The sequence below is a fragment of the Oculina patagonica genome, chromosome 6 (genome assembly GCF_052425735.1).
Source record: "Oculina patagonica isolate OP01 chromosome 6, crgOcupat, whole genome shotgun sequence".
NCBI lineage: Eukaryota > Metazoa > Cnidaria > Anthozoa > Scleractinia > Oculinidae > Oculina > Oculina patagonica.
Genome location: NC_135763.1, coordinates 26,000,389 through 26,022,192, shown reverse-complemented (window position 1 = coordinate 26,022,192; position 21,804 = coordinate 26,000,389). Strand labels below are relative to the sequence as shown.

At 38.6% G+C, this 21,804-nt stretch overlaps 4 protein-coding genes across 4 annotated transcripts in view; 1 reads left to right on the top strand and 3 right to left on the bottom strand.

Annotated features, from left to right (window-relative positions):
- LOC144658247 (neuromedin-U receptor 2-like) overlaps positions 1-21,804 on the bottom strand; it is a 249,672-nt gene that overhangs the window by 24,069 nt on the left and 203,799 nt on the right. The gene's annotated exons all lie outside the window — the stretch shown is intronic.
- The window catches only part of LOC144658348 (uncharacterized), a 73,936-nt gene that overhangs the window by 22,539 nt on the left and 29,593 nt on the right, over positions 1-21,804 (bottom strand). The gene's annotated exons all lie outside the window — the stretch shown is intronic.
- Positions 189-3,731, top strand: LOC144656366 (uncharacterized). The gene is made up of 5 exons (XM_078516594.1): positions 189-386; positions 1,006-1,107; positions 2,186-2,686; positions 3,124-3,154; positions 3,445-3,731. The coding sequence occupies exons 1-5, from the start codon at positions 262-264 to the stop codon at positions 3,622-3,624; spliced, it is 939 nt and encodes a 312-aa protein (XP_078372720.1). The 5' UTR covers positions 189-261; the 3' UTR covers positions 3,625-3,731.
- Positions 3,719-8,706, bottom strand: LOC144656365 (type-1 angiotensin II receptor-like). The gene is made up of 4 exons (XM_078516593.1): positions 7,828-8,706; positions 6,355-6,556; positions 4,471-4,811; positions 3,719-3,838 (listed from the first exon to the last, which is right to left on the bottom strand). The coding sequence occupies exons 1-3, from the start codon at positions 8,659-8,661 to the stop codon at positions 4,480-4,482; spliced, it is 1,368 nt and encodes a 455-aa protein (XP_078372719.1). The 5' UTR covers positions 8,662-8,706; the 3' UTR covers positions 3,719-3,838; positions 4,471-4,479.

Here is a 21,804-nt window from a genome sequence, read left to right as displayed (position 1 = left end):
TGCATTAGTGCACGAAATATGATATTCACAGGTAGGGAGCATTAAATGTAATCTCAGTACAACATTCCCCGCCAAAGAGCGTTACAAAGCAGTATTTGTTTGCATCAAGGTCCAAAATTAAACTGTCGAAACTTTTAAAAACATAGATATCCTTCTGCGGTTTTGCTATTTAGACTATTTAGCCCTCATAACACACATTATGCCCACAGCTGCCAATGGAGAGATGAACTTTTTCTTCAGCTGTACAGCTTGTGTGTAACTATGACTAGTTCATTTGCCATGACTATAGACATACAGACAACAACGATGATTATAAAAATCGCAAAGCCTACATGTTATCCACAGTATAGGATCTATTTGGGAAGTTTCCGTTCTCATAATTGGTGGTAAGTGTATCAACGAAACCCAACATTTTACGTTTCGCATACTATTAAGGTGCATTACTTACTTTCGTGTCCCTCGATGAAGTCATGGGCTCTATCCTTTATGATTTTTTATGCCATTTAAGTATAACCATTAAAAAAAAACATTTTACGTTTCGCATACTATTAAGGTGAATAGCTTACAATCGATGAAGTTAGCGGCTTTATCATTTACGATGTTTAGGCCATTTATCCAGTTTGAAGGTCTCACGCACTTTGGACATTATTTAAAAAACGAGAAAGAGAAAAATAGCAAAACGCCGTCCACATCTCTTCTGGAAATTATTGAACTGGGACCTTCGAAATCAGTTTAGGGATAATCGAAACTGGCCAGTTCAAGATGGAAAAAAAAACTTCGGTTTCTTCATTAAATCCCTGCTTCCAAATCAGTGTTGGGATTACGAATTTGTGGTTAAAATGACTTTGGCGAAGCAGTATGAGTCAAGTTGCTTCACCATGGTTGAGATGAATGAAGGAATATCTTGAAATTAATAAAAAAATAACTGTGATGTAAATAGATAGGATATGAATACGGAGTTATATCTGATTTAAGCTTGTGTTAAGTTATCTTTGTTTCTTTCAGTAAAAAAAAAAAGTGTTATAAAAAGACAACAATGGAAAGTATGGTCATGCTTGGTTTTCTTCTTATAATTATTTTACCTTTTGTTACATGCATGCGATCAGGGTAAGTTTAATCAATTATGACATTTTCCCTACATGGCATTGACTTCTTATGCGCATTGGAAAAGAGAACTGGCTTTAAATTGAAAACGATATTGATAACCTTTTTGGAAGTTCCTTTCTCTAGTGTTCTCGAAGCAGTTTCGCATTTCAAAAATACTACCCTGTTGACCCTGTTAGTTCATCACGCTAACAGAACAAGCGCATGTATGTCCGCTTTCAACTCTCGAGCTTCCAGGCATTTCTTATTTTTTTCGAGTTTTTTCCCTTACTATCCAAAAAATATTCGCGAAAGAACGGCTAATGGAACAGACGACTCATTTGTTGAGCTGAATTAGAGCTGGACGGAAAAAAATGTTTACCTCACGAGCGTTCTGCACCGTCCTCTTTTCGCTCTCTTTCCGCAACGTTCTTGAAGAATGGTCCCATTTTGGCAACTTCTGAAGTAACTACAGTGGAACCCCGATATAACAATATGGCAATGGAGCAGTAAAATTATATCGTTACATCGAGGAATCGTTATATCGAAACTCCCGATATAACGATATGGCCGTAAATAAACCGAAAATATCGTTATATTGGGGTAAACCTAACGTATACTGTCTTACTGAATAAAGAGGCTTTGAATACAGTACAGTGGAACCCCGATATAACGATCCTCGATATGACGATATTCCCGATATAACGATGAATATTCTATGTCCCAGCAAAAGTTACAGCAAAATCTATGGGATAGAACCCCGATATAACGATCTTCGATATAACGATAATCCTGATTTAAAGATGAGAATTTAGCGGACCGAACGTAAGATCTTCCCCGCTATAACGATATTATCAGTTTACAGTCAAAATTTAAGCAAAATCGGGGATTATATCGGAGAAGATCGTTATATCGGGGTTCATTCTATCCCATACATTTTGCTGCAACTTTTGCCAGGACATAGAATTATATTCATCGTTATATCGAGGATTGTTATATCGGGGTTCCACTGTAAATGTAGTAAGAATTAAGTCTATGGTAGTCTGTGACGTAAAAGGAAAATGGAAATTTGATCTAATACTTGACATAACCATTTTTCCAGCTGCGTGGATGGCTACTGTGCTATGGAGAACTGTCGAAGCAGTTCTGGCTCCGGATTTTCCAACTTCTGCTGGATGTCGGGCAATGACGGTGGCTATGAAAGATGTGGTGGCAGCAGAGAATGCAGCGCTGCAGTCAAGGCGGGAGGTTCCTGCAAAGCTTTCTCGTGCGCGTTTAATCGGGCACCAGATCCCTTTACCTCCTATGAAAAGACATGCAGCTACAAGAACGCAAAGATGCAAAGAGATTTGCAAAACGAATGCAGTGCTGAAGGAGCCACCTTCGATACTTGGGCACAGAAATACCGGACAAGTGGGGACCTGTATAGCAAGTTTGAGCCTTGTACGGGCCATCTGATCGAGGAAGAGACCAAGAAGGCAATCAAGTTCTGTTATTGCTACAACTTTTGTGGAACTGGGCGGGTTTACAATGGCTGTGAAGTTGAAGGACTCGAAGGCAGATTGAATCGGGAAGCCAACTTGTTTGCTCCTTATAAAGCGATGTATGTCCACTGACCAAGACAGTTAATTAATTAATTAATTAATTAATTAATTAATCGATTTTCAATTGTTTTGTTTAACCTTTTTTTTTACTAAATTTTTTTCTTATTCCTAAACGAATTCCCATTAGTTTGACAGGGTGTGCAATCGTTAAATACATTTCGCCTTGATGAGTTATTTCGCTTATGTACTTACAACAGTAACAACGACATGGAAATCTTTTGTTATTTATAAGAGAAAGGAAACGTAAATAGTCTACTACATTAGAAACAAGCAGCCTGGAATAACCTTACGTGTTAAATGACGTTGTAGTCTGGAACTACCTTTAAACGTGAACAGACTAATTCTATATAACATAGTATGTCAGGTTCCATTTTGATCTAGACCTATGCAAGTGTCGAGACTGCCTTATATTTCCCATTTTTTTCTTTTTGATTAGATGCAAGATCGACTGCGAACCAGTGGATAAGGTAAACCTTTCAAAATACTTTTTGTCTGTGTTTAGCGAACGGAACTGACCTCCTCTCTATAGAAAATGGAAACTCAAATGACACCAGAAACAAGAATTATAAAACGAACAATAATGCAATAGTCTTATTGCACTTTTTTCTGTATAATCATGACGTCCTTTGAGTGCAATTCACGGACGTCTTCACAGTATCTATGCTGTGCAAAAGGCCATGTTACCGAATTAATATTTACAGCAATTTGTCTTAGTCCTTTAAGCTCTTTATGATTAATATATTAATTTCTTACACAGCTTGACCGGATTTCAACTCTAAGAAACGAGTTGAGTGACGGAATAATCACAAAGGTGGTAACAATCACAGAAGGAACCACATCTTCACAAACCAGTTCAAGTGGTGGAAGCAACAGCGACTCCATATCGGCGACTGTCGGAGCAAACCTCAAGAGCGTTTTCTCAGCTGGCCTTGGTTAATCCAAGACGACCGGCTTCAACTGGAGTCATAGCTCAACCAGCTCCTTTTCCCGCCAAGAGAGTCACCAAGCTCGTATACCAGTCAAACCAGGTGATGAGGTCAGCGTGTACCAGGTGGTGGGGGTCTGTAACAACAGTGATGGAACAGTTTACACCGTCAATACTAAGACGCTGGTCGTCCGAGGAAAAAATGGTGGCAGTACCGAAGTTGTCCCTGAATGAATGAAGAAACAAATAAGAACTTTAAATCGTTCTGTCTTACTGGAGTTGATTGTTAAAACACTGAATGATTAAAAAGACAATTGCTGAACGTCCAATTAACGTTTCATTCTCTTGTATAAATAACGAAAGCAACGCAACTATGTGCTTCTTCTTGGAATGTCTCCCAAGAATACGTTTACGGGAAAAAGTCTCAAAGCCTCGTTCATCGTTAATTTTCGCCCGATGTGAATTATTCCTGATGACACAGTCTTTTCCTTGGTTTGATTCAATCGTGATGGTTTGTGAAGATCGTGGGATTAGTCTCACAAACAAAGATAAATTTAAATAACATAAACCAATTGCAATGGCTACAACTTATCCCCTCGTCTCTCGTGTGCATTGACCTACACTGATCATGACAGATAGACGAAAAGTTCATAAAAAAACATACGCGCTTAAATTAATTAATGGAATGTGTGAATGACGCCGTGATCTAACAACAATAAACATATTTGTATACAAAAAAAATAAATAAACGCAAACATTATATATTTCAAAATAGTCCAACCTTTTAAAAGCCAAATATGGCCATTATTGAATATTACAAAGTATCAATTATAAACGTTAACGAGCAAAAATACCTACTATTCCAATTTAAACAGACGTCTCTAAACGTGTGTATTTCAGGTCAGCATTGTTCGTCGCCATAAGCTGGTGCATGACATTGTTCTTTTCACAGTTACCGAGTTTATGTAAGTTCCATTCTTCTTTCAACGTACATTTCATCCGTCCTCTTTGTCTGTATGAAGGCTTTCTCTGCGTTAAATCGACTTTTGCATCGGTTGCTTGACATCTTTCATGCAGACCTGTAAAAATGAAAGAAGGGGAAGAACCACGGCCATCATCGGCTGGACTTGACAGTGGTAACATTCGAGTCAGTGAAGAAGGACGTGCATCTTTTCTTGGTTGACTGTTCTCTTGAGGTTCTGCCAAAGTAACACACACACACACACACACACACACACACAAAAAAAAACAAATATTTTGGCACTTAGAAACACCTTAACTAAAGCAAATGTCAAACTGCAGCAGTACACCGAACCTTTCCAAGGCTCTAGGATTAATATTAACATGAAATGGGTAGGATAACCCTTAACCGCGGATGTGCGCCTTTTCTTTTTAACCGCCGACTGGTTAGCTCAGTTGGTTGAGCGACGGACTGCCGTGCGGAAGGTATCGGGTTCGACTCCCAGACCGGACCAACACTCAGGGTCTTAACATAACTGAGGAGAATATGTTGCCTTTGCAATGACATCGGCAAATGGTTAGATATTCTAGTCTTCTCGGATAAAGACGTTAAACCGTAAACCCCGTCTCCTGCATCTTCAGTGTTATGAACAGCAAGGGACGTAAAAGAACCCACATACTTATCGTAAAGAGTAGGGCATGGAGGTCTGGTCTTTGCGCATTGTGCTACATACTGTGAAATGCTCGGTTTCACCGACATTACTTGCTAGAGGGCCTAAAACCCTTCATAATACCGAGGGGAAATAAAGTCTCAGTTCAGTTTAGTTCGGTTCGGTTCTGTGCGATCTTCTTTCGAGTAACATGACTGTAAAAGAAACGAGTCCCGTGCCAGGAAAAAAAAATCGGGACGATCCCAGCTAGTTATTTAATTCCGACGATGATCACAGCAGAGTGCATCGCACAAAGCATTAGTCAACTGCGTCCCCAAAAATATCCCAGTATTAACTAGTAATACGTGACTCGCAGGGCCTCGCAAAGCTCTGGGTTGGGGAGGGGGGGGGGGGGTGTTAGAAATAAGGAGTGAATTATTTGAAGTTGAACATTAATTGAATTGTAACGAGCATGGCCGCAACACCCTCGTTCCCAGGGTCTACTCCGCTTTGAAGATGTCGGCTCTTTCTGGTTCGTAAAGAGGTATAAAGCGTTGGGAAGCGCAGGCTATTTTCAAAATCATCGACAAATTATTGGATAGTCGCATTTTGGACATTTATTTGAGGGCATAAAAAAAGAAGAACGAACGGCAGGAGGATTCGAACCCTCCGCCCGCGCGCCCCTCCTGATGGCGATGAAAGGTTTATAGCCTGAATAGGCGTTGAGGGAGTATTATGTGGAAATCAGTGTTATTTTAATCTGAAAAGAAAAACGATAAAAATGAATGGCTCAGGATTCGAACCCACAAAAAAAAAGTAATAAAAAAAAACCCTAGCCGGATTCGAACCCCCGCCCTCAGTCCCGAAGATCTGATTTCAAGTTCGACGCCTCGCACCATGAGGCCACTAGGGCGCGGCCGTGTGACGTCATTTCCACCACACACCAAGCTCACAAATATATATATATATATATATATATATATATATATATATATATATATATATATATATATATGACCGTAAACTCCACACGAGATTTGATCCCGCCTGAGCCCTTTGAGGGACAAAATTATACACCCCGCTACGCTCGGCCTTCGGCCTTGCTTCGCGAGGAATAATAAATGTGTCTTACCATAAGATAAGGTCTTTTTTCTCAAAGAGTGATTTCGCCATTTTATAGCCACAGTCAACTGCATAAATGCCTTTCTGTACCTCTTCCACATCAAAAAATAAATACAAGGATTGGCTACAGGACTTGATAGAGCCAGGAAAGATGCCACGAATACCATTCTGGTGAAGTCCAAAACTGAAACTTGCTGCATCGTTATGCAAATCTGTAAAATGTAAAGCGAAATGTCAATGTAAGGGATAACGTATACGGAACGACTTTCTCGCATGCGAAAAGCCTACTTCAGGCTTGCGACATTACTTTGGACAATTTACACTGGAATTCATGCGTGCGCGTCTATCGTAAGGACGAGGTAGGTTGATTTGCACGACGCGATTCGTGTTGTACATAACATAAAAAAAAATGCCGTAAGCGTTCAAGCGGCTATCGCCATTCCCCATAAATTCACAAGATTCTGAAAACTGTATATTTTGAAACTGATCAATATACCGTTCAAAATTTAACAAGCAATGGCTAGGCTATTTTCTTCCGAATTCGAGTAACCAAAAACGCAATTTTAGTTTAATCATACTATTTCATGTCATTCTCTTTAAATTTGAATTTCATTGTAATTGACAGCTTCTTCAACTCGTGTGAAAAATGTTCGTGAAAAAATTTCCTCATGTTAGTGTTTTGGAAAATCCAAGTTGTATAAAAAAGGATCGTCACTCATTCGGTAAAATACTGGTGAAAATAATAATAATAAAAAAATCTTATCTTATCGCATTTATATTACCACGTCCGATATGACAGATATGACATGTAAAAAGTTTTTAATTGAAACTTGTAGAAAGAAGCTAAGTTGACGCGTAAAAATGCTAAAGAACGCCTTTTCATTAAAAAGTACAAGCCATAAAACAAAGCAGTAATTGTTTCCCAATCCATTATCGACGAAAGTTAATTTCTTCGCAGGCTAAAATTTGGACTGCGGAAAGGATAATTTTAAAGGCCATCTGTCGTATAAACATATTTTGTTATTTTATTAAACTAGCATCTACGTACTTGTAATCAGATACAAAAAACTTGTCGCATTTTAATTAAAATGATATGTTTGATTCAATAGATTGGCGGCGAAATAACAATTCATCCAAGTCATTAATGGAAAAGTGGACTTTAATCTAAGCAAGGACCTTTTCCGTTTCTTGTCTTACAAACGTAACAACAAGGCCTCTGGCGTAAAAAGATAAAAATTAAAAAAAAAAAAAAAAAATAGAAGCGATGTTGAATAAAGATCTGTTGTGTCTTGCATTAAGAACGCAAAACTCTGACTCAACACGGACATATCAATGCAAGGCGAGCCATACACTAATCCTTAAGGTGATGTTCCTCCTACGAAGACTACGAAGAGTAAAACTAAAATGACAGCCTGCAATATCCACACCAGTACCGTTTGAGGTTAATTTGTTATAACAACTACCTTTTAGGTTCCAAACTCACCACAAGAGGAAGCCAGCTCATGTAGAAAAACAGCACCACAACCATGCAAATTTTCGCTAGTTGACGACTTCGCCGCTCAGTGTTAGTACGTACTCTTTGCATTGGCATAAACTCTGTATTTCGCACAATACGTCTCCTTGAGAAGTATCTCGCTGTTAATCTGCGTTGCTTCTTCGAGATTTTTCTAAGGGAGTAAACGATCGCTATTGCAGAGGACAAGACAAAAAACAACTGAGAGTAGCCAAAAAAGGCGATGAAAATTGCATAACTGCTTCGGTAGTTGAACAGACAGATCGCAATCCAGTCCACTGGGCGATATGCTTCCCACCCCAACAGTGACAAAGATGCAACAAAGGATGAAAGGGTAACTACAATAACCACCGCCTTAAACGTCCGGCTACATGTCAGGTGCATGCGGTGCCAAAACGGTTTTACGATTGCAGTGAGACGATCAAAACAAACCAGGGAAATTATAAACACGCTCATCATTTCGAATGATACAATGCACCAGCCTTGCGCCTGACAAAGCATCCGTGGGATTTTCTGATCACGAAGAATTGAAAATCTCATTACAATGGCAATTGTTACGCTAGTTAGAGCGTTTGAGACATCTACTAGAGACAGGGAGAATATCAAAACATCCACCACCAAGGGATGTTTTCGCAACCGCCAGACGGTCAGCATCGTTAGCGTGTTGCCCGCCAGAATTAACACTTCCAGAAATATCAGGACAACAACTTGAAACTCTGAAGAAATAGTAGGTATCAGGTTGCTTTCAGATGAATTCCGCATAATTTCTTTTACAGAAACATTCCGATTCTCGTCAACGGGCATTCTGTTTAAATTTTGGGTATGCTTTAGTAGGAGATTGCAAATGGGAAATTTTTGTTAGTTGACATGATATATACTTCTGTTTTATAGTGTCTACAAATCTCTTGACCTGACATGTTATTTACTCAAAGGCACCCTCGTTTTAATAACTAGCAAGCGCTAAATTGAACGACGAATCTCTTGAAAGGAAAAAGTAATCATTTTAAAGTTTTCGGAAACATTTTATTGGAAGGTACAAAAAAAATATTTGGTTGATAACAATAAAGAAGGCAAAATTAATGTCGTAATAAAGGCACTAGCTTTAGTTTTGATATCAAGTACTAAGAATTAATTTTAAGATGATTGAAGATTTTCCAAGCATATCATTAGATGGATATTCCACTGAATATTGTGTTGACTCAAGCCAATGCGTAGTAGTGGCTGCCTTAAATAAAATATATTGGCCTTTCGATTTTAGATGCTGTTGTGCTTCAAATGTTTTATAAATGTTTTACTCGATAATATACTTTGGCAGACCGGTCATCAAACTCGCACAACATTTATGAACAAATTTGCGTTGTTGTCAGTCGTTGTGGCGCTGAGCTAGTCGAGCCAGGATTCATCAGGCAAGAAAAAAGTCTTGACCAAAAAAGCAAGCAGGTTTAAGAAGTCGCTAAGATATCGCCTTATGGAATGATCGCATATGGCTCAACCTATAAATAATGTTTGAAAGATGTTTTTTGTTTTGTGAAGCTGTTTGATGTCCCATTAACCCTTAATATGCTGAAAATACTCCGAAAACCACGTTCCTTTTAACCGTTAATCGATTTTCTTGGCTCTACGGTCCTAAATTTCTCGAAACTTTGCTAGAAATGCACTTTCCGACACTGCAGTAAGTTTGTGATGAAATTTCCATGTAAAAATGTACAATATTTTACTTTGGCGCATGCGCATAAGTTTTTTTTTTTTTTTTTTTTTTTTTTTTTTGCTAAACCGTCCCGATTTTTTTCCTTGCTCCTTTCCTTTTCGTTTTTCTCTGCTTTCTTAATCTCTCTATCTTTTACTCTGTGCACCCCTTCTACTGGCTTGAAAAGTTTTGATCTTAATCAATGGAAAACCCTGGAAAGGAGACCATGATCAAGTACGGGTATATTACACCAAAAACGGATCACGTTTTTTTCGATTAGCTCTGCCAGAATGCAGTCAATAGTCAAGACGGACAGTCCTGTGGAAAGATCTATCCAAACTCTATAAGTTGCAGGTCTCAAAAATCTGCTGACGTGTAAATTGGTGACGTCATAAGTGGTTGAATGGCCTTTCCTCCAAATCCCGGAATAATCCGGACTTAGCATGTTAAGGGTTAAATGTTGCTCCTATGAACAAGATAATATGGCAAAGTTAACAGTCTCGCAGATTCCTCCTAACCTCCAAAAAGAGGAAAGGCTCCCAAATGTAGTAGACATTCCTAATATAAGGTTTTAGCCCTTAAGAAATAGAATGGAAGCCTCCAAGTGAAAACCGTGCTCTGTATTTTAATGCCAAGACATTTGTGCCGTTACAGCCTCTAGATACTGTAGGTACAGATATTCGCCACGTTTCTTTGTGCCGAAAGCATTCTCATCAACATAAAATTGCAAATTATATATGATTACTTGTGTGATTTTATTTAATTGGGAAATTATATCTCAGATATTAAAGAAAGTTAATTAAAAAAAAAATCGTTTATATCGAAAAGTACTTTTTTTTTAATGTTACGTTAAATGTTTACGTTTGATGCAGAGAAAACAAAACGTCCTCAGCCACGAACATTCGCCCCAGTTCATATGCTTGCACTAATAGTGTCATATAGCACCGTGTTCTGAAGACAATGATGATGACGACGACGACGATGATGATGATGATGATGATGATGACGATGACGATGACGATGACGATGACGATGACGATGATGATGATGATGATGATGATGATGACGATGATGATGATGATGATGATGATGATGATGACGATGAAGATACGAGTCAAAAGATCATAACATTAGATTGCTAGAGTGTGTATTTCTTTCAGCCAATCAAACTTTACTGTCAATCTGCAAAACCTTGTAAAATACTGCTCCTGCAATCCTTTCTCTTGTATTTTGCAGAAATGACCTAATTGTATTTTTGCAATCGTTGGCGTTATTTAAGCCACAAGCTCATCCTTGCCAATATGTTCAGCAGATTACCAAGAAACCATCGGAGAAGGTGTTTCGACAGACTGGTTCAAGACAGTCAAAGCACAATAACAAGAATATCGTAACATCTTTTTCAAGTACTTTCGAAACGTGAGGCACCGGTCGAGAGCAAATTTGTATTCAACCCCATACAACTACACCGACTGATTTACCCAGTTTCTTTTGAAGAAGGAAGTCTACAATTGTCTTCAAATTGGCGTCGCGCCAATAATTTCGTAGATCCATCACCATGCTGAAACATACGCGACTGAAGAGGATCACCAAAATTACGTGGCTTGGTGGACAGCCACGACAAAGCGACTTATGCATAAAGACTACAGACTTTTTTAAGCAGGTTTTACTTTACACATCTTTGTTTGGATAGCAGGGAGCTATCTTTTATCACTAGTACAGCGTTTTTATCCTTTCGTCATTTCTTTGATTTTTTTTCTCTTTGGCAACTAATAGAAATTTTGCTTTTATCTACGCGGTTGTATTTCAGCATAAGGGCAAAAAATCGTCATTTTAAGTGTCTCATGAATCACTTTCGTATTATTATTTTTTTTTTTAGATCTGGGTGGAAAATTGGGAAGAATCCACGCGATAGAGCGATTCCAAAGAGACTCTTATGGACATTTCAAGTTTCAAACTGCCGATTTACCTGGATCTGGTGGGAAAATAATATTTTATCTACGTGGTTGCCATTTTGACACAAGTGTCAAAAATTGTCATTTTCAGTGGCTCGTATAGCACTTGCTTATGTGATTTTTTTGGACCGGGATTGAAAATTAGGATAAATCAACTTGATGGCGGTTTTCCAAAGAGACTCAAACTGTACTTTTCAAGTTTTTAACTGGCCGGTTTTCCTGATTCTGGAGTGAAAATACGCTTTAATCTACGTGTTGGTATTTCAACACAAGTGTCCAAAATCTTAATTTTCAGTGGCTCGTGTGGTGCTTTCGTATTCAATTCGTTTGGACATAATGTGAAAATTAGGATGAATCCACGTGATGGAGGTTTACCAAAAAGACCCAACCTGTACATTTCAAGTCTCAAGCATGCCGGTTTTGCTGGATCTGGAGTGACATTAAGCTTAAATCTTCTTGGGTGTATTTTAAGACAAGGACACAAAACCATCATTTTCAGTGGCTCATGTAACACTTTGTTATTCGATTCTTTTGGAACCGGAGTGAAGATTAGGATAAATCCACGTGACGGCGGTTTTTCAAAACAACTCAAACTGTGCATTAAAAGTCTCACCTTCCCGGTTTTGCTGGATCTGGACTGAAATTAAGCTTAAATATTTTTGGGTGTAATTTTTTTGTGTACAAGGACACAAAACCGTCATTTTCAGTGGCTCGTCTACCACTTTCGTATTCGATTCTTTTGGACCTGAATTGAAAATTAGGATGAATCCACGTGAAAGCGGTATTTCAAAAAGACTCATACTGTAAATTCCAAGTCCCAAACTGGCCGGTTTTCCTGATTCTGGAGTGAAAATGCGCTTTAATCTACGTGTTGGTATTTCAACACATGTGCCCAAAATCTTCATTTTCACTGGTTCGTGTACCACTTTCGTATTCGATTCTTTTGGACCTGGAATAAAAATAAACATGAATCCACCTGATGGCGGAATTTCAAAAAGACTCAAACTGTACATTTCAAGTCTCAAACTGGCCGGCTTTCGTGATTCTGAAGTGAACGTACCCTTTAATCTACGTCGTGGTATTTTAACACAAGTGCCCAAAATCTTCATTTTCAGTGGCTCGTGTACCACTTTCGTATTCGATTCTTTCGGATCTGGACTGAAAATTAGCATGAATCCACCTGATGCCGGAATTTCAAAAAGACTCAAACTGCACATTTCAAGTCTCAAACTGGCCGGTTTTGCTGATCCTGAAGTGCAAATATGCTTTAAATCAACGTGGTGGTATTTCAACACAAGTGCCCAAAATCTTCAGTTTCAGTGGTTCCTATACCACTTTCGTATTCGATTCTTTTGGAGCTGGAAAGAAAATTAGCATGAATCCACGTGATGGCGGAATTTCAAAAAGTTTCAAACTGTACATTTCAAGTCTCAAACTGGCCGGTTTTCCTGATTCTAAAGTGAACATACCCTTTAATCCACGTGGTGGTGTTTCAAAACAAGTGCCCAAAATCTTCATTTTAAGTGGCTAGTGTACCACTTTCGTATTCGATTCTTTTGGAGCTGGATTGAAAATTAGCATGAATCCACGTGATGGCGGAATTTCAAAAAGACTCAAACTGTACATTTCAAGTCTCAAACTGACCGGTTTTTTCTTATTCTGGAGTGAACATGCGCTTTAATCTACGTGTTTGTATTTCAACACAAGTGCCCAAAATCTTCATTTTCAGAGGCTCGTGTATCACTTTCGTATTCGATTGTTTTTGAGCTGGAATGAAAATTAGCATGAATCAACTTGAAGGCGGAATTTCAAAAAGACTTAAACTGTACATTTCAAGTCTCAAACAGGCCGGTTATCCTGATTCTGGAGTGAAAAAACGCTTTAATCTACGTGGTGGTATTTCAAAACAAGTGCCCAAAATCTTCATTTTAAGTGGCTAGTGTACCACTTTCGAATTCGATTCTTTTAAAGCTGGATTGAAAATTAGCATGAATCAACGTGATGGCGGTATTTCAAAAAGACTCAAACTGTACATATCAAGTCTCAAACTGGCCGGTTTTCCTTATTCTGGAGTGGAAATGCGCTTTAATCTACGTGTTTGTATTTCAACACAAGTGCCCAAAATCTTCATTTTCAGTGGCTCGTGTATCACTTTCGTATTCGATTGTTTTTGAGCTGGAATGAAAATTAGCATGAATCCACGTGATGGTGGAATTTCGGAAAGACTCAAACTGTACATTTCAAGTCTCAAACTGGCCGGTTTTCCTGTTTCTGGAGTGAACATACCCTTTATTCGACGTGGTGGTATTTCAACACAAGTTCCCAAAATCTTCATTTTCAGTGGCTCTTGTACCACTTTCGTATTCGATTCTTTTAAAGCTGGATTGATAATTAGCATGAATAAACGTGATGGCGGAATTTCAAAAATACTCAAACTGTACTTTTTAAGTCTCAAACTGGCCGGTTCTCCTAATTCTTGTGTGAACATACCCTTTAATCTACGTGGTGGTATTTCAACACAAGTGCCCAAAATCTTCATTCTCAGTGGCTCGTGTACCACTTTCGTATTCGATTCTATTGAAGCTGGAATGAAAATTTAGCATGGATTCATGTGATGGCGGAATTTCAAAAAGACTCAAACTGTACATTTCAAGTCTCAAACTGGCCGGTTCTCCTAATTCTTGTGTGAACACACCCTTTAATCTACGTGGTGGTATTTCAACACAAGTGCCCAAAATCTTCATTCTCAGTGGCTCGTGTACCACTTTCGTATTCGATTCTTTTAAAGCTGGATTGAAAATTAGCATAAATCAACGTGATGGCGGTATTTCAAAAAGACTCAAACTGTACATATCAAGTCTCAAACAGGCCGGTTATCTTGATTCTGGAGTGAAAATGCGCTTTAATCTACGTGGTGGTATTTCAACACAAGTGCCCAAAATCTTCATTTTCAGTGGCTAGTGTACCACTTTCGTATTCGATTATTTTAAAGCTGGATTGAAAATTAGTATGAATTCACGTGATGGTGGAATTTCAAAAAGACTCAAACTGTACATTTCAAGTCTCAAACAGGCCGCTTATCTTGATTCTGGAGTGAAAATACGCTTTAATCTACGTGGTGGTATTTCAAAACAAGTGCCCAAAATCTTCATTTTCAGTGGCTAGTGTACCACTTTCGTATTCGATTCTTTTAAAGCTGGATTGAAAATTAGCATGAGTCCACGTCATGGCGGAATTTCAAAAATACTCAAACTGTACTTTTTAAGTCTCAAACTGGCCGGTTCTCCTAATTCTTGTGTGAACATATCCTTTAATCTACGTGGTGGTATTTCAACACAAGTGCCCAAAATCTTCAATCTCAGTGGCTCGTGTACCACTTTCGTATTTGATTCTTTTGGAGCTGGAATGAAAATTAGCATGAATCCACGTGATGGCGGAATTTCAAAAAGACTCCAACTGTACATTTCAAATCTCAAACTGGCCGGTTTTCCTGATTCTGGAGTGAACATACCCTTTAATCTACGTCGTGGTATTTCAACACAAGTGCCCAAAATCTTCATTTTCAGTGGTTCGTGTACCACTTTCGTATTCGATTCTTTTGGAGCTGGATTGAACATTAGCATGAATCAACGTGATGGCGGAATTTCAAAATGACTCAAACTGTACATTTCAAGTCTCAAACTGGTCGGTTTTCCTGATTCTGGAGTGAAAATACGCTTTAATCTACGTGGTGGTATTTCAACACAAGTGCCAAAAATCTTCATTTTCAGTGGCTCGTGTACCACTTCCGTATTCGATTCTTTTGAAGCTGGATTGAAAATTAGCATGAGTCCACGTGATGTCGGAGTTTCAAAAATTCTCAAACTGTACTTTTTAAGTCTCAAACTGGCCGGTTTCCCTGATTCTGGAGTGAACATATCCTTTAATCTACGTGGTGGTATTTCAACACAAGTGCCCAAAATCTTCATTTTCAGTGGCTCGTGTACTACTTTCGCATTCGATCCTTTCGGAGCTTGATTAAAAATTAGCATGAATCAACGTGATGGCGGAATTCCAAAAAGACTCAAACTGTACATTTCAAGTCTCAAACTGGTCGGTTATCCTGATTCTGGAGTGAAAATACGCTTTAATCTACGTGGTGGTATTTCAATACAAGTGCCCAAAATCTTCATTTTCAGTGGCTCGTGTACCACTTTCGTATTCGATTCTTTTGGAGCTGGAATGAAAATTAGCATGAGTCCACGTGATGGCGGAATTTCAAAAAGACTCAAACTGTACATTTCAAGTCTCAAACAGGCCGGTTATCTTGATTCTGGAGTGAAAATACGCTTTAATCTACGTGGTGGTATTTCAATACAAGTGCCCAAAATCTTCATTTTCAGTGGCTCGTGTATCACTTTCGTATTCGATTCTTTTGAAGATGGATTGAAAATTAGCATGAATCAACGTGATGGCGGAATTTCAAAAAGACTGAAACTGTACATATCAAGTCTCAAACTGACCAGTTTTCCTTATTCTGGAGTTAACTTGCGCTCTAATCTACGTGGTTGTATTTCAACACAAGTGCCCAAAATCTTCATTTTCAGTGGCTCGTGTACCACTTTCGTATTCGATTCTTTTTTAGCTGGAATGAAAATTAGCATGAATCCACGTGACGGCGGAATTTCAAAAAGACTCCAACTGTGCATTTCAAGTCTCAAACTGGCCGGTTTTCCTGATTCTGGAGTGAACATAACCTTTAATCTACGTGGTGGTATTTCAACACAAGTGCCCAAAATCTTCATTTTCAGTGGCTCGTGTACCACTTTTGTATTCGATTCTTTTGGAGCTGGAATGAAAATTAGCATGAATCCACGTGATGCCGGAATTTCAAAAAGACTCCAACTATACATTTCAAGTCTCAAACTGGCCGGTTTCCCTAATTCTAAAGTGAACATACCCTTTAATCTACGTGGTTGTATTTCAACACAAGTGCCCAAAATCTTCATTTTCAGGGGCTCGTGTACCACTTTCGTATTCGATTCTTTTGGAGCTGGAATGAAAATTAGCATGAATCCACGTGATGCCGGAATTTCAAAAGGCTCCAACTGTACATTTCAAGTCTCAAACTGGCCGGTTTTCCTGATTCTGGAGTGAACATATCCTTTAATCTACGTGGTGGTATTTCACCACAAGTGCCCAAAATCTTCATTTTCAGGGGCTCGTGTACCACTTTCGTATTCGATTCTTTTGGAGCTGGATTGAAAATTAGCATGAATCCACGTGATACCTCTTCCACATCAAAAAATAAATATAAGGATTGGCTTCATGACTTGATAGCGCAAGGAAAGATGCCACGAATACCATTCTGGTGAAGTCCATAACTGAAACTTGCTGCATCGTAATGCACATCTGTAAAACGTAATGTGAAATGTCAATGTAAGGGACGAGGTACACGGAACGACTTTCTCGCATTCAAAAAGCTTACGACAGGCCTACTACATGACTTTGCATCGTTTACACACGCGCGCGTCTGTCGTGAGGATGTGGTTGGTTGATTTACACGACGCGATTCGTGTTGTAGTTATGCCGTAAGCTTGTCGCATGCCATAATCGTAAACACAATCAAATTGTGCCGTCTAATTCGCCCCTTATAAAGAAACTTTAAAATACCTTTTTCTCAAGACTTTCTACAAGAAACAAAGCTCGAAAATCACATATCATAAAAAAAAATACCGTAAGCCTTGATACGCGGCCGATCGTCTTTTCCCTTAAATTCAAAAGATTCTGAAGACCGTATACTTTGAAACTGATCAATATACCGTTCAAAAAGAAACAAGCAATGGCAAGGCTGTTCTCTTCAAATTCGAGAAATCATTTAGCGATTTTAGTTTAATCATAGTATTTTACGACAGCCCAATGAAAGTCATTATTGATCGTTCTCTTTAAAATTGAATTTCTCTATAATTTGCTAGTTTTCTTCAACTCGTGTCGGAAATGTTAATGTCAACGATTTTCCTTTTTTCAGTGTTATTTGTGTTTTAGAAAAGCCAAGTTGTATATTAAAAAGTATGGTAACTCATTCGGTACAAAATGAAAATAATAATAAAATCCCTTATCTTATCGCATTTACATTTTCACGCCCGATATGTTAGATATGACATATGTTATAGGTTTGTAATTAAAACAGTTGTTGACGGTAGAAAGAACTTGAAGCGAAGAAAAGCTAAAGACCGCCTTTGCATTGAGCACAAGTCATAAAACGATGCGGTGAATTGTTTTCCAATCCATTATCGAAAGAAAGTAATTCCTTCGCAGACTTACATTTGGATTGCAGCAAGGATAATTTTAAAAGCCATATGTCGTATTAAGTGTGAACATTTTTTTGTCATTTTATTAAACTAGCAGCTACACTTGTAATCAGATACAAAAAAGTTGTCGCATTTTAATTAAAATGACATGTGTGATTACAGTGGATCGGCGGCGAAATAACAATTCAGCCAAGTCGTTATTGGAAAATTGCACTTTTAACCTATGCAAGGACCTTTTCCTTTTCTACCCTACAAATGTAACAACCAAGCCTCTGGCGTGAAAAAAATGGAAGCTATGTGAGATTAAAGATTGATTGTGTCTTTCCTCAAGAAGGCAACACTCTGACTCAAACACGGACAACTCAATGCAGAGTTCCAAACACTGATCTTTAGGGTACCGTTCCTCTTACGAAGATTACGACCAGTAAAACTAAAATAAAACCTACAATATCCATACCAGTATCGCTGCTTTAAAATAACGCTTTAAGGTTGTAGACTCACCACAAGTGGAAGCCAGCTCATATAGAAAAACAGCACCACAACCATACAAATTTTCGCTAGCTGACGGCTTTGCCGCTCAGTGTTGGTCTGTACTCTCTGCTTTGGCATTAACTCTGTATTCCGCTCAATACGTCTCTTTGGAGAGTACCTCCCTGTTAATCTGCGTTGCTTCTTTGAGGTTTTTCTGAGCGAGTAAACGATCGCAATTGCAGAGAACAAGACAAAAAACAACTGAGAATAACCAAAAAAGGCGATGAAAATTGCATAACTGCTTCGGTAATTGAATAGACAAATCGCAAGCCACTCGACTGGGCAATATGCTTCCCATCCTAACAGTGGCAAAGATGCTACAACGGATGAGAATGTAGCTACAAGAACCACCGCCTTAAACATCCGGCTACACGTCAGGTGCACGCGGTGCCAAAATGGCTTAACAATTGCAGTGAGACGACCAAAGCAAACCAGGGAAATTATGAACACGCTCATCATTTCGAATGATACAATGCACCAGCCTTGCGCCTGACACAGCATTCGTGGGATTTCCTGACCACGAAGAATTAAAAATCTCATCAGAATTGCAATTGTTACGCTAGTTAGAGCGTTTGAGGCATCTACGAGAGACAGGGAGAATATTAAAACATCCACCACCAGGGAATGTTTTCGCAACCGCCAGGCAGTTAGGCCCGGGTCGCACTTGGGACAAAATCGGGACAAGTTTATTTTGATAATCAAAAAAACTGTCAGATTCCTGTCATCAGTTGACCACGCCAAGTGCGACCTACTTGTCCCTACGCGGACAAAAACTTGTCCACGGAGACAAATCTTCAAAGGAGCCGTCGTCCTGCCTCAACGCAGGACTTTTTACGAACAACAAACAAATATTGTTTTTCTTGTGACAAAAGTGTCAACCAGTTCAGTGATCCTTAAAAAATTGTTCGCTTCACATTTTACTGTCTAGTCATGAATACGAATTCAAGCGGTTTTCGACCGAATGTTTCCGTTATTTGGGAAAAGAGCCCTCGCCAAGATAATCCAAATGAAAGGAAAGATCGGTTTAGGACAGAGCAACTGTTCTGTAGCCGCAATCCGAATCATGATGCAAGGCAATTTGCTCATAATTTCCCGCTAACGGCGGCGCGCTTTCTTTTATGAGCTTCGACATCGTTATGAACACTCGCATTAAGAAGGTAGAAACAAATTTTTGCGTTGATTTGCTTCAATGCGACCCGTTCTCCTCTCCCTTTTGAATATTATTTTTGCTGCCGCGAAATTAACACAGTAAAGTGACGGGCAATTGTGTCTCCAAGTGCGACCCTAAATAGAACGATTCAAATTGTCTCGGACAAGTTCGGAGACAAACATTGTCCTCAACATCTTGCAACATTTCAAATGTTTGTCTCAAGTGCGACCCGGGCCTTAGCATCGTTAATGTGTTGCCCGCCACAATTAACACTTCCAGAAATATCAGGACAACAACTTGAAACTCTGAAGAAATGCTAGTTGTGTTGCTTCCAGATGAATTACGCATGATTTCTTTCAAGGAAATATTCCGATTCTCGTCAACGGGTATTCTGATGAAATTTTGGGTACGCTTTAGCAAGAGATTGCAAATGAGAATTTTCGTTAGTTGACATGATATCTATTTCTGTTTTATAGTATCTAGAAATCTCTTGACCTGACATGTTTATTTACTCAAAGGTACTCTTGTTTTAATAACTAGCAAGCGCAAAATTGAACGACGAATCTCTTGATAGGAAAAAGTAATTACTTTGAAGTTTTCGGAAACATTTTATGGGAAGGTACAATAAAACCTTGGGTTGATAACAATAAACAATCAATGTGGTAATAAAAGCCCTAGCTATAGTTGTGATACCGAGTAATAAAAACTAATTTCAAGATGATTGAAGATTTTACAAGCATATCCGATTAGATGGATATTCTACTGGATATTTTGTTGACTCAAGCCATCGCGTAGGTAGTGGCTGCCTAAATTAAAAGTAAATTGGCCTTTCGGTTTTAGATGCTGTTGTGCTTCAAATGTTCTACAAATCAAAAAACTGCGTGGTCAAATTGACAATAAATTTTGGCAGACCGGCCATTAAACTCACATCTCATTTATGGACACTTTTGCGTTGTTGTCTGTTGTTGTTGTGCCGAATAAGTTGAGCCAGAGTGCACGAGGAAGAAAAAAAATGTTTTGACCGAAAGGAAAAGTTTCCACTCGTTTGAGTTAATCGTTCTATGACATGCTAGCAGATGAGTCAACCTAAAACCAATGATTGTAGAATATATATATATATATATATATATATATATATATATATATATATATATATATATATATATATATATATATATATATATAATATTTTAAGCTGTTTGAAGCCCCCATTAAATGTTGCTTCTATGAACAACATAAAATATATGGCAAAGGTAACAGTCCCGCAGACCTGAACTCTCTCTTCAGCGCGACCTTTATAGTGGTTTAGCCCAGGCGCGAGAAGAGAGAGTCAAGGATTACTTGACTACGTGGTGGTATTTCAAGAGAAGAGCTCAAAATCGTCATTTTTAGTGGCGAATGTACCACTTTCAAATTCCATTCTTTTAATCTTAGCTAGAGTGAAAATTAGGATTAATCCACGTGATGGCAGTTTTCCAAATTGACCCAAACTGTACATTTCAAGTCTGAAACTAGCCGGTTTGGCTTCATCTGGAGTGAAAATAGGCTTTTATCTACGTTGTGGTATTTCAGGGCAAAAGCTTAAAATCGCCATTTTTAGTAGTTCATATATGATCATGTACCACTTTTATATTCCATTCTTTTGCCGGGACTTGGAGTAAGAATTAGGATTAATTTACGTGATGGGCGTTTGCCAAAAAGACCAAAACTATACATTTTAAGTCTCACACTGGCCGGTTTGGCTTGATCTGGAGTGAAAATACCCTTTTATCTACGTGGTGGTATTTCAAGACAAGGGCTCAAAATCATCATTTTCAGGGGCTCATATACCAGTTTCATATTCGATTTTTTTTAAACTTAGCTAGAGTTAAAATTAAGATTCTGTACATTTCAAGTCTCAAACTGGCAGGTTTGGCTTGATCTGGTGTGAAAATACCCTTTTATCTACGTGGTGGTATTTCAAGACAAGGGCTCAAAATCGTCATTTTCAGTGGCTCATGTACTACTTTCATATTCGATTCTTTTAAACTAAGCTAGAGTGAAAATTAGGATTAATCCACGTGATGGCGGTTTTCCAAAAAGACCCAAACTGTACATTTCAAGTCTCACAATGGCCGGTTTGCCTTGATCTGCAGTGAAAATACCCTTTTATCTACGTGGTGGTATTTCAAGACAAGGGCTCAAAATCGTCATTTTCAGTGGCTCATGTACCACTTTCATCAACGATTCTTTTGCCGGAACTTGGAGTGAAAATTAGGATTAATCCATGTGATGGTGGTTTTCCAAAATCACCCAAACTGTACATTTCAAGTCTCACACTGGCCGGATTGGCTTGAT